Source organism: Ascidia mentula, chromosome 3, assembly GCF_947561715.1.
Source record: "Ascidia mentula chromosome 3, kaAscMent1.1, whole genome shotgun sequence".
NCBI classification, from domain to species: Eukaryota; Metazoa; Chordata; class Ascidiacea; order Phlebobranchia; family Ascidiidae; genus Ascidia; species Ascidia mentula.
The window spans coordinates 861,485-874,286 of record NC_138568.1 but is presented as its reverse complement, the minus strand read 5'-3'; the positions used below and the strand labels follow the sequence as shown (position 1 = coordinate 874,286).

Genomic DNA, 12,802 nt, shown 5'->3' with positions numbered 1-12,802 from the left:
AGGTTTTCGTCAGGTCCCAGAACCCCTGTGTAAAACAAGCGTAAATGTTTGAGCCCCAAAATCGTCGTTTTTGCCGCAAGAACAATTAATCCAAGTGTATTTTCCAACCACAAAATTAACTGAGGAATTAGGTTAAAATATTAGTTGCTTTATTTCGTTCTTGCCTTGTCAGCTCTGTCCGGAATCAGCTCCTTCATCTGAGCCAACAGATTGTGATCTGAAGGACGAGAAATACGTCACAAATAATGTTACCTTATTTATCGAACACTGTGGCCTGACCAATGGTAGCTTACCAACATTGGACCAAACATCGCTCTACTTGTCGATATGATTCTAAGTGAAGATACCTTCTAATCAAACCCTTAACCACATATAACCCTTTAAAATTATACTTTTATTTATTGAAATCTTGTTGGTGAATAAATATCCAAACCAAATCTGCAGCTCCCCATACCCTTTCGAGCTAAACCACGGAATACAAACTTTAACAAAAACTCTGAAAATCTTTACCTTTCAAAATAGAATCGCTCATCGTACTGGTTTGCTTGTTGCCTTGGCGATGTTGTCTGGCGCATGGCTGCCAAATTGCTGCATGTCGTTGCGTACATTGGTAATCATACACGCAAACTCTGTCAAGTTTAATGATTGACTATTTCCCTGATAAAACTCTCTACTTTTCCGTCATGTGTGATAATATTGACAAGTAGAGAACTTTTGAAGGTCATTTTTGCAGTAACAATTTTGATTTTTGCTTCCTTGAATCATTCTCAAAAATCAACTTCACCACAAAGTTTGTAGAAATACGGTATTGACATTGCGCCACAATAACCAAATACCGCAATAGCAGATAAAGTATATTATTTGGTGGCAATATATGATGGAGCATTCATGTTTGTGTAGCTCGGCATAGGGCTAGAATAAAATGTTGCCCAGTTTAAAATCCAAACGGTCTCAACATCGCAAAACTCAGTCTAATGACAACGTTTGTCATACAAAGGGTTTGTCCCTAATATCATGATTGCCCCAAGGTGCAATTTATCGTAGACCACGCCCAATATAATTTAACTGTGTTTTGTGAGTATGTAGGAGCAATTTCACGGTGTATGTAATCCCCTGCTGACAATTTACTAAATCCCTATTATGATTTCATCCCACGAAATGAAATTATAATTCCAAAGGACCAAGAAATGTTCAGCATTTGCATTGAAACTAAAGTTTGGTTTTCCTGACAGACTAAGAAATAAAAAACTTTTGGCACAGCACATTCCATGAGTTGAGCACAGTCGTGCATTGTGCGCCGTTTGAAGTCGACTCATGGCGAGCTCGTTGGAGGGTTAAAGTGGTCTACAAGTGTGTATTCTACTCTTAAAACTAATTGCTCCCCAAAAGTTATTTTTAATATTTGCGTCACTTGCTGCTTTGCTTGTTACGTCACAGAACAATTGTCGGAATGAAAAAGTGTCTGGAAATTATTTGCAATTATTGGTGTTTTTTGCTTCGTGTGCTTTTGAATTTGGGCAGGAACTTGTTTTAATTGGTTTTGTAATGGGTAAGTACTTTGTTGTGTTTTTTGACTTGGTAATGACTTGTGTTGGAAACACCAATATACGTGAAAATAGGGACTTGAATAACCTACTTTCACATAAACTTGATTTTTCTTTACTGTAAGTCTGCAGGCCTTTGTTAGAGAAAGGCCCAAAAGCTTTGTCTCTTGCTATTAATGTTGTTGTGTCATCTACTGTGATTGTATAAAATTGACCTAAGAAATGTTCCTTTTGGATTGTAATTTTCCCAGTTTCATTTTCATCTTCTCTATAAAATGGCATGAAGTGACATAATTAGAAGTTTTTGCAAACATTGTTCTAATTATCTTATTCTTACCGTAAATGAGTTTAGAGCCAGGCTGTGTTATTGATTCTACCTTAACTTACGTTAACAGGTTCAGGAGCATCCAAAGCAAAACCTAGTAAGTCAGTTAGTAACAACCGGATCATTTCCCTCCCTCATCAGCATTCGAACGAACACATCAACCTTCTAGTAAAGGGACTCTCCTTGTTACGTAACAACTCAGCACTGTGTGACGTCACTATCTGTATTAACGGTGGGTAAAGGTGCTTGATGCTTTGTTAAGGATCTTAACCGATTCCATAATGTGCAGAAACGGAGAAAGGGCCCCCACTAAAATTCCCTTCCCACAAGTGCGTTCTAGCGGCATCCAGTGGCTACTTTCGAGACAGGTTGGGTGTTTCGTCACAAGGCTTTGGTAAGATAGTTGAAACTTTGGTGCACTTATAATGTGTTTCTTCTGTTGTGTATACTATGCAAATGGCGTCTCTTGGTATTCCTTATTTTTCTTTGGCAAAATAACTTACTTCAAACGACACTTGGCTTCGAACCTCTACAGAAAATCTCACGGAGAACAATGACGTAACAGTAGATGTAGACGCGTCATTCGACCGCGAATCGCCGGCACCCAAACACACCGATGTGACACTGGATTTTTCCATCAGCAAATCCAGTATGGAGGCTGTTCTGCAGTTTCTCTACACCGCCGTGTTCGACGCCAAAAGACAACAACTCCCCGATGTACTAGAGGCTGCTGTGAGATTAGATATGACGTCGTTGAAGCGTAGATGTCTCAACGAAATTATGAGCAGGTACTGACGTGACGTCATAAGATTATGCGTGGATAAATATTCAGTGCATATTATAAAAAGTAACTGCTTGATCGAACATGCCCCATGGAATAAGTATGAGTTATACACTGTGTGTTTAAAAGTTATTTCTATGCCTGTGCATTACACGCATGCAAAACAAGATGCTGATAATATGAAAGAATATTCAAACCAATTATTATCCAAAAATTACAATTAATCAACGTTTGAACTTTTCAGTTTTGAGCTCGATTCTTTTCAAACATTCCTTGATCTTTCCAACAAATTGGAACTGCCGATTTTCAAGGATTTTCTGTTGTCAACGATCGCTAAGGAATTCGTGAACTTCATAGATACCAACTGCTTTCAGCGATTGACTGTGGAACAACTTCAGGTACAATTGTCACCCAAGACTAAAACCTTAGAAAATCTATTTAAGGTTTAAAAATGATCCGATGTACTCAATACTCTGTGGTCATCCAGTTTGACAGCTAGAGTCAGCGCACCACAAACTTAAAGTATTTTGCTGTAAAGTGGTTGTGGTTGTGCCGTGGTTTAGTTAAGATCATACTTTTAGGGATCATTTCTATAGTATGTATCTTGAAAACGTCATTTTAATGTGACGGACCTCCAACCACGATGATGAGTTGCAGGGTCGGCCTCTGAGCATGAAACTTGTTCGTCAACAATAGTTGTCGAATTTGACGATTGTTCTGCTCCCACTTTGTGTGGTAGTGGAGGAGGTCGACTCGTTCCGAGTGGTTGATGTTTTATTAATGTTTATGCAGCAGTTTCTTGGTGTGCATTTAACGCCATGTATAGTTTGTATTGCTTCATGGCGGAGTATTTGACCTACACATTTTGCTAGATATATGCTTACCATGGTTTTTGGTAAGAGGACTTATTTTGCCATGAATATAGTGTTGCATAAACAGATATTTATTTCTTTAACTACCAGGACATCATAAACAGTCGCAATGGCACATTATCGAACTACTGTGTCATTCCAGAGCTGCAAATGTTCAATGCAATTGTCAAGTGGCAGAAATATGTAGGTTTGTTTTTTAAAACTTGCTTTTGTGTGAACCTAATTGTCATGTAAATAAAAAAGCATAAATTTTGGCATGCCCCAGTGCATTTATGCAAATCATTGTCACTTTACCAGCTGTACTTGTTAGGTTAAAACCAATGACCTTTGATAGAACTCGAAGGAAAGAATAGCATCTGCAGTAAAATTATTGAAGAGCCTGAACTATGCAAAGATCCCTCAATCTACATTATCTGGATATGTTATCACTCAATCAATTGTCATTGATAACAAGGAATTATTTGGTACGTAATACTACAATACCAAATTATGCAACATTTTAAATAGTCAAATGATTATTATTTTGCATGGAAAGTTACTATGAACAATGATTGTGAAACATAAAATAGCACTAATAAAACATTGAATATTGAGCTTTTTCATAGTTCCTGAAGTTGTTGGTAATGTAGTACTGTCCATGTAATACTACAGTAATTACACACAAAGGCATAAAAAGCAGGGTCGCCCCACTGCGCAGGTCCTTGCTTGGCGATCACAGCTAACATATCATGATCATGATGCTTTCAGGCTTGGCAGCCCAGGCAATGTAATACTACTATTAAACATTAAACATCATGGCATCACATGTATATATTACAATAAACAAAATGGAGTAATGTTCCTATTCTGAGCTTTACTCTTTGTTGTCGCATACAATTTGTTTTGTTCACCAGGAATGGTGGAAGATATACTGGGAGCTGACAAAAAGAAAATTCTCAACCGTTTGAAACAAAAAAGTTCTATCCACGCTGGTGGTGGTGATGTCATAATGCCAACTCGGCACGCTATTATTGTCACTGGAGGGCGCATGTTTGACCAGTTTACTGCAAAGGTAGGACAATTTGGTTGCTGCACAAAGTGTCTAAGCTTTCGATTAAAATTAAACTTTTGTGACAAAGTTAAACTCATCATTCCCCGGGTTTCACATGATATTGCAGTTATTTGGATTTGGATTTTTGACGTTTTCTGTAACAAAACACACATTTATTTTTCTTTATGCTGGATTTTTAGGGCCAGATATGCACTGTAGGTCAGCACTTGCATTGTAAATATAGTGGATTTAAGTAAACAGTTAAATAAAAATCATACCAGACTGGTTTCCATGCAAATCCTTGGTGTCTGAGTTGCCACTAAAAACTTTACATGTTGCAAAAATAGTTTTTTAGTTTATGTTTCATGTTATTTTTTTTAATTTAGAAGTCCAGAGTAAGCGTGAAAAATAATTTAAATTGACAATTTCCAGATCCGGGAACTTAACATTAAAGAAGATACTTGGAAGGAAGTTGCCCGAATGCCGGGCACACTGTCCTACCACCAGGTGGTAGCAGTGGACAACCTGTTGTATGTTGTTGGAGGTGAGGAGTCATCCAGGGGTGCCGTGAGAGGTTCCTCGTCCACTTGGAGATTCGACCCTATGAAAAATGAGTGGGAAACACTGCAGGATTTGTTGCAGGAAAGGTAGTGACTGATTTGGTGGCTGTGGTAAATGTGTGAAAATAATAAGAAAGTATTTTGTATAGAAGAGAGAATATTTTTGAAAATAGTAACCTCGTAGTAATTGTAATGGTTTGGGTTTTGATGATTTTGTTTTTTCTGTTCAGGGCATATTTTTATCTTGGTTCTGTGGATCAGAGTTTGTTTGCAGTTGGTGGACGGAGTCACAATTTAATTCGAACTTCGGTGGAAAAGTACAACATCACATCAAAAAAGTAGGCTGTTATAAACTGTATGTTTAATAACTTGTGTGTTGGAAGTGGTGTAAAAGTGGAATGAATCCATTCTTCCTCATCACATTATTGGTGTCTTTCCACTGCATGAACTTGTGGAATAAAAACATCAATATGTTGAATAACTAAACTAAATATAGAAAGAGCTATAATTGAGCTGCATGAGGCCTTATGGGTTGTAGGGCACTACAGCCTTTCAGTGATTAAACTAAGTATATTTTGCAAATACTAAGTTGTGGTCATTTACGATTTCAAGGTGGGAATTCGTTGCAGCGTTAAAACTTCCTCGTTATTCTCACACTGGTTGCATCTACAAACAATGCGTTTACACCAGTGGAGGTATTGTCAGGAAATCATCAACCACAGATCTTTTGAAGTGAGTAAATGTGTATAAATGTGGTTTGCTCTGTACATCATATTTTAGTCTGTTGTAGAACTTGTACATGTTGACACAACGCAATGATTGTAGCATGCTACACAGTTGTTACATAATTAAGATGAATATTGAATTATTATTCAGGTACGACTCTTCATCAAATCACTGGACGGCACTTTCACCAATGAGATCCCAGAGAAGCAGTCATGCAATGGCAGCAGTAAGAGATCAAATTCTTGTCTTTGGTGGTGAATATGCAAATCAAGGAGTATATGAGCCGGTCTCTATCGCCCTTGAGTGTTATATGCCACAGGAGGATCAGTGGCATAAGGTGGCGCAAAAGATATCCTTTCAGGTAAGATATAGATTGATGGTTGAAAAGTGTAGCTGTTGGATTGGCCAAACCTTACTCCCTGAACAAAGTAGTTAAATCCTGGTTGGGATTTCTGTACACTAGGTCGTGAGTTCGAATCCCAGCATGGATAACATATTGTCAAATAGAGTTGCTGCAAGGTGTTGCTGCAATTTATGGAAGCAACGCTCACTCTCTGTACTGCTTAGTCTTATGGACTGTAGGTCACGACGCCATGTGAAATAAGCGGTTTTTAGAATGCCACCACTGGTTCATAGAACACTTTATTCAAACCCTGTTTTGTTGTCAGGGAGACAAGGAGTGCGCATGCGCTGAACTCGACGGTCTTGTCTACCTTGTGGGAGGTTGCGGGTCAAAGGTTATTGACCACCGCAATGACGTAGCAAGTTATGACGCAGAGAAGGACGAATGGAAGAGTTTATCAAAGTTACCAAATCGTTTACGGGGTTCTGCAAGTTGTGTTTTGATGCTTTAATATTTTTTTCTTACATTTTAATAAACAGTTTGTTTTGTACGTAACCTTGTTATCAGTTTGTGACACGCAGAATAAATTCCGGCCAATTTAAAATTATACGACCGCATTGACATAAACCTGTGACAAAATGTGTTGTAAAAGTACAAAAGAAATACAAACCCTTAGAAAGAAAAACTCACACAGGGGACTTTTGGAAAAACAAAATCAAAAACCAATGGACCGTAAACGTAACAATAATAAGCAAGTTGCAACAGAGGAAGAAGCGAAACCATTCAATTTTAGGTCTGATATATTGCTACAATCTTTTACCACAGGCTATGTCCGTATTGATACAATACACGAAACGCGCTGTGTATGTATTGTGTTTATGTTTGTATTTGGTTTCATCCCTGTTAACCGGGTTTTAGCTAAATAAAAACAAAACGCGCGAGCGGAAACTCTTACGTCAAACTCCCATATCTTTTAGTTGGCACTGTGTATCTGGAGGCCGTTGGCAAAGGTGCAGCGTAAATGCTTGTCAAAGAAAAAAGTTTAATATTGAATAAAATCTCAACGGAACGCAGATTCATAAATCTTTAGCATTTTAAACATTTGCTACGTGATGTTTAAAAAATTCGTACATGTCGCCTACTTGTCGATGCAACTGTTAATCAGTGGTTTTGCTGATATTTTTTAAGATGCAGAATACACATTGATTTGGTTAAACACAGTTTTTGCACTAGTTGTGTTTGTATAACTGATGTCTTTATATCTGAAAATGATTTTACCTATTTTACATTTTGAACAGTGTGTGTTCAGCATGACTATAAGTATTGCTGTCATTGGGGGAGGGGTCATTGGCCTTTCATCAGCTTTGTGTTTGGCCAAAAACATTTCCAACTGTCATTTGACAGTGATTGCAGAAGATTACTTTCCCACAAGGAAAGGAATAACGAGGTCAAACTTATTATTTCTCGAAAACTTATAATTTTTTCAAATAGTAAAAACAAACATTCATATCAAAAATCATCAAAAAATATGATATCTATTGCAGTGTGCATGGATTTGGAAATGTTGGTCTTCGTCGTGATGAATCAAACCATCCAAAGAGTGTTGAGTGGCTTCAGATTACTCACAACTATTGCAGCAAAATGCACCCGACCAAAGCAGAATCAGCTGGAATTAGACCAGTTGATTTATTGCTTCTTTATCACGAAGAAGGAAAAGAGGGTTTAAATGCAGTTTGTATGTTGCTAGTACAAGAATTTAAAGATAAATTCTGTTGTAAATGCAGTTTGTATGTTGCTAATACAAGAATTTAAAGATAAATTCTGTTGTAAATAAAGTTTGTAAGTTGTTCTTTGTGACCATTCACACAATCTTTGGTGTTTCTTATTGGTAAACTTTGTCAATTTCAACCTTGCTTATTCTGTAGTAAGTGAAAGAGCAAGGAATCTTCAGAAGTTAGTCCCTGTTACCAAGCAACAAGCAAATGTGGAACATCTCTCAAATAATGAAGCACTGAAAACATTGTTTCCACCTTTGAATCCTAGAAGTGAGCTCAGTATTTTCGGCATGCCAACGTACAATATTGATAGTTCTCTGTATCTCCCATGGTTGAGAAACCAACTAATCAGCTTGCAAAACAGGTTGGTTAACTGTGGTATTGAAACTACATTCATACTCAAACTTTTATCATTGTTGTTTTGCACAATTTTGTTCTTAAAACCACGAAATGGAAAATGTTCTTCCTGCTATAGTTTAATAGCTGGTCCAGTTCTACAGTCACAAGCTGCACTGATGAAACCTTATAGTTTGTAACAGTGTGTACACCTGTCGGTTTTCTTTTTCTATGTATAAGTAGAGTTTTGGTCATCCATCAGTTTAGAGGTAATTTCTATGCAAGCAAACATGATAATAAGTGTTTTCTGTCTTTTAGCTCAGGTGAACAAAGAGTGACTTTTCAAACAAGGAAAATTACTGCCCTGGATGAAATATCTGATGACTTTGATATTGTTGTAAACTGTGCTGGTATAAATGGTGGCCTGATTTCAAACGATTCAACTGTATTTCCAATCAGAGGTATAATACTGTTTTATTATTTTAAAATGCTGCCTTAAGATCAACAACCAAAATCCTATTAATTATATTTGAATAAGAAACTGATAAATATCTTGGCACATAGGCGCCTAGTCCGGGGGGACAGGGGGGGCGGGGCCCCCCCAGGTTTTTCTAAAAAAAACGAGTGGCTATATTACGCGCGTCTGTCCGCTCTTTGTAACTCGTCGCATTTGCAACGTTCGAAGAAAAAAGACCTAAAAACAATGTGTTTCTTACGCGACGCACACAAAATATGTTGACCTAGTTTCGCTTGCGTAACTGACATCGGTTGTTGCAACGTCAGTCTCGCAGTATGATATGCCAACAGGTACAGGTACTTAATGGTTGTGTCGTAGACCGATCTCCTGTGTTCATCGTTAACGCCTCCCTTTTGGTTAATACGCCTCATGCATTGAAATTCAAACACAGTTTTTCGATCCTTGATGACGTCATAGTAACAAATTATGACGTTATAACATACCCGCCCCCCCTGGAAAAATGAAAACTAGGCGCCTATGTCTTGGCATATATAACTGACATATTGCTATGACATTAACTATATCATTCCATTTACAATAAATTGACATCTGCAATATCAGGACGGTGAAAAGTCCAGGGTTTAATTCTATTGGAAAAAGAGCTTGTCTTGAATAAACCTCTGTATTTTAGGTCAATACATCAGCATAGAGAAAGTATCTTCGGTCAATAAAGCGATAGCTGGCAGAGAGACGGTTGTATTTCCCCGTGTAAACGACATCGTACTGGGAGGAGTTTACCAGAAAGGCCGCAGCGATACTGAAGTCGACCCCGACGATACAGAAAGCATCATGCGGCGATGCGAGACCCTCGTTCCCGCCGTCAAGGGTGCGAAAGTCCTGAGGATCGACGTCGGCATAAGGCCGGCAAGGTACGGAGGCGCAAGACTTGAGCTGGAATGGTGGCCACGTGACCCGAGAAACAAATCGGATTTCCGAAAATCTCCGAACACCTGCCCGGTAATTCACAATTACGGACATGGAGGGGACGGGTTTGCTGTTCACTGGGGTTGCGCTCAAGATGTTGCAAAACTGGCGATTGAAGCACTTTCCGAAAAATCTAAGCTTTGACGAAATCAAACAGTGTTAAAAAACAAATTTATGGAACTGTGTCGAATTTTTAATCTGATTACCAGCATTTTTGGAGCAAGGGAAAATATAACTTTGCTATGCTGGTTATGCCCCAGGTCTATTCAAGTGTGAAGTCTCAATTTTTTAAATATGATTTGCTCGTATTCCGTGTTGGTTGTGCAATATACGTTCGGGTTTCTGGGGAATCATTCGAAAATGTTCTGCGCCAGCACTTGCTGGGACGTTTTATCCATTTGAATACATTTTTAGTTTTATTTAATTCGTTGGTGTTTTATCAATGGCGTAAATATTCTGTAGCTTATCTGCCAACATCTGATAAATAAACGAAGAATAGTGACTATTTCTGATGTTTTAAGACCTGTGCGTTATGGGATTTACTCCAGTCGAGTTTTGAAACGTTTTTATGCTCACTGTTTTTAAATTGTAAAGTAAAAATACGTTTGTAAAACCCCCTGAAACAATGTTTTTCGTGTGGACCAACTAACTCAACGTATGATCGCAGTATCTGTGTGATATTAAGCGGTAATATATGATATTACTTCCGATATTAAGCCAGCATGATGTGTATACCATGGGTATAGTGGTTGGTAATCAACCAAAATCAATTCTATCAGGACAAGTTCCAAAGGAAATCCTGACCTTTTTTTCCTGATAGCATTCCCCACCTTTTTTGCAAGACACAATGCGTCATAATTTGTCACGCTTGAGTGAGTTGACGAAACAATGAGTTTTGATATATTCTGGAATGCGTTTAGTCGTGGCTGCAGTCAAACTGAGAAGGAGGTGTTTCATGTTAAGGTAAGAGAGAATATTTCATTCATAATGTTATGCTTATAGCAATGCTTAGAGGTTTGTAAGGCTACATTAAAAACAATTAACTAGGTTTTACATTTTGTACAATTTTGATAATTTAACACCAGATTTTTGCGTTGAATGTATCACATGCAATACAATTGTGAAAACACAAAACTATGTAAGTATAAAAACAATTAAATTAACAAAACAACATTGTTTTAGAACTCGTATGAAAGTTATTCGTGTTTCGTTTATCGGTTTCCTGCAAACGAGCAACTGCACCTGAAACAAGATTGGAGGCCACCGACTGATGGAAGTAAGTTGGTCTGCCCGGCGTTATTTGTATTTAACCCATTGGTTTGAAAAGCGCGATTTTTTACTAGATAAAAAAGAAAAGGTGTTGGCAATTATTTGTTGTTGTTGTTAACTGTTGTTGTTGTACTTATGTTATTTTAGAGAAACGAAAAAATATGTTAAAATTGAAGATGTCGTGATAAAACAAAATGTTTAAAAATGTGTTGCAAAATTTTGGCTTAATAAATGCACCTTTCGCGACCTGTGATAGGCGGTTTAGAACACGTGGTTTTCGCAGTGCCACAAACCGCATTATTATAGAACAACGATGTGAATTTGCGCGGGGTCTTGCAACACGTTTTGCTCGCGCGTTTTTGGTGACGTTAAGAATCAGCGCTTGATTGTGATTGGAATGGAATTTGCGCTTTTGCCACTGCGCTGAATTCCAGAACAACAGAAATGTCACGTGTTCGATAAGTTAACAGCACGCGGTCTGATGACCTTGTAACCACGTGGTTGCTTCTGAAAACTCACCGCTGCATTATTTTGTCACAAGTTGCGTCACTGTAAAATAATGTGGGAATATTCAAATATTGTTCAAATATTACGAATATAAGAATGTTATGCAATTAATATCTGTGTTCAAAACTATGCCAGAAAAGAAAAATTATTTATTTATTTATTTTTTTAGAGCAGCAAAATGTGGTTCGAAATCCTGAAGAAAAATATGCGGAAATTACGAACAATAATTGGACACTTGTTATGTTGACGTTCTTTGTAACCACGCACCACCCCCACACTTGGTTATTACCATCAAGCTTTACTGCAGATTATTTATAAGGTAACCAGTCGCAGAGAAAGCTTAGTAACTTTAAGATCGAGAGATTTTTGCAAAACAGGAACTGAGTTGAAAGAATAAGATTTTGAGTTGAAATGTAAAGGATTGCCCGTATAAGGCAGGTTTACGTTGGTTGAAAGGACCTCGGGAAGTTTTAAGTGAAATTCTAGAACTTAGTTAACTCGAGAAACTGACAGCACGAAACGTGTTTAAAAATCAGTGCACGGGTTTTTAAACATATTTTGTTGCTACTTTTGTGAAGGAATTTAAAACGAGAAAAAGAGGCGAGAAAAAGGAAATTGCGTGGAAAGGTTAATATGTAGGATGGGTAGCAAAACATAAGTTTAGTGTTTTCAGTTTTCAGCTGGTGTTTTATCAATTCCTTCATACATTGTATCGCGGTTACGTCACATACTTTGCATGTCATACATTGTATCGCGGTTACGTCACATATACTTTGCATGTCATACATTGTATCGCGGTTACGTCACATAATTGTGTCGCGTGTTTGTCGAAAACTTTCAGGAAAAGCCAAATTACAGACAGCATAAGGTTAAACTGAACAAAAAAGGAAAATTTAGCGGATTTTCACTTAGCAAGCCGAAATCTGTAATTTTTGTCATACATTGTAACGCGAAGTTAGAGGAAATTTACATGAAAAAGCAAATTACAGACAGCATCAGGTTAAACTCAACAAAAAAGGAAAATTTAGCGCATTTTCATTAGCAAGCCGAAGTCAGTAAATTTTAGTCATACATTGCAACGCGAAGTTATAAAAAAACTACAGGAAAAAGCACATTAAAGACAGCATCGGGTTAAACTGAACAAAAAAAGGAAAATTTAGCGTATTTTCATTTATCAAGCCGAAATCTGTAAGTTTTTGTGATACATTGTAACGCGAAGTTATAAAAAAACTGCAGGAAAAAGCACATTAAAGACAGCATCAGGTTAAACTGAACAAAAAAGGAAAATCCAAC

General features: G+C 37.6%; 2 protein-coding genes and 1 non-coding gene across 3 annotated transcripts; all 3 read left to right on the top strand.

Annotated features, from left to right (window-relative positions):
- Positions 1 to 1,445: 1,445 nt before the first annotated feature.
- Positions 1,446 to 6,788, top strand: LOC145894969 (kelch-like protein 31). The gene is made up of 13 exons (XM_082983698.1): positions 1,446 to 1,549; positions 1,940 to 2,101; positions 2,159 to 2,263; positions 2,405 to 2,657; positions 2,895 to 3,048; positions 3,613 to 3,705; positions 3,857 to 3,986; positions 4,416 to 4,573; positions 4,985 to 5,199; positions 5,343 to 5,450; positions 5,725 to 5,844; positions 5,989 to 6,199; positions 6,507 to 6,788. The coding sequence occupies exons 1-13, from the start codon at positions 1,546 to 1,548 to the stop codon at positions 6,690 to 6,692; spliced, it is 1,899 nt and encodes a 632-aa protein (XP_082839824.1). The 5' UTR covers positions 1,446 to 1,545; the 3' UTR covers positions 6,693 to 6,788.
- LOC145896498 (small nucleolar RNA U3) lies at positions 3,216 to 3,417 on the top strand. The gene has a single exon (XR_014401942.1). It is a non-coding gene; the product is annotated as a small nucleolar RNA U3 (small nucleolar RNA).
- Positions 6,789 to 7,389: 601 nt separating the features above from the next.
- On the top strand, positions 7,390 to 10,296 carry LOC145894987 (D-aspartate oxidase-like). Its single transcript, XM_082983725.1, has 5 exons — positions 7,390 to 7,628; positions 7,726 to 7,916; positions 8,107 to 8,320; positions 8,611 to 8,753; positions 9,441 to 10,296. The coding sequence occupies exons 1-5, from the start codon at positions 7,432 to 7,434 to the stop codon at positions 9,875 to 9,877; spliced, it is 1,182 nt and encodes a 393-aa protein (XP_082839851.1). The 5' UTR covers positions 7,390 to 7,431; the 3' UTR covers positions 9,878 to 10,296.
- The last annotated feature ends 2,506 nt before the right edge of the window (positions 10,297 to 12,802 follow it).

Excerpts from the sequence above, each read along its gene's own strand:
- LOC145894969 (XM_082983698.1), top strand. Across the intron at positions 2,264-2,404 it reads TGTTTCGTCACAAGGCTTTG|AAAATCTCACGGAGAACAAT; the intron begins GTAAGATAGTTG and ends GAACCTCTACAG. Across the intron at positions 5,451-5,724 it reads TACAACATCACATCAAAAAA|GTGGGAATTCGTTGCAGCGT; the intron begins GTAGGCTGTTAT and ends TACGATTTCAAG.
- LOC145894987 (XM_082983725.1), top strand. The coding sequence starts at position 7,432 with ATGTCTTTATATCTGAAAATGATTTTACCTATTTTACATTTTGAACAG. Across the intron at positions 7,917-8,106 it reads AGAGGGTTTAAATGCAGTTT|TAAGTGAAAGAGCAAGGAAT; the intron begins GTATGTTGCTAG and ends CTTATTCTGTAG. Across the intron at positions 8,321-8,610 it reads CTAATCAGCTTGCAAAACAG|CTCAGGTGAACAAAGAGTGA; the intron begins GTTGGTTAACTG and ends TCTGTCTTTTAG.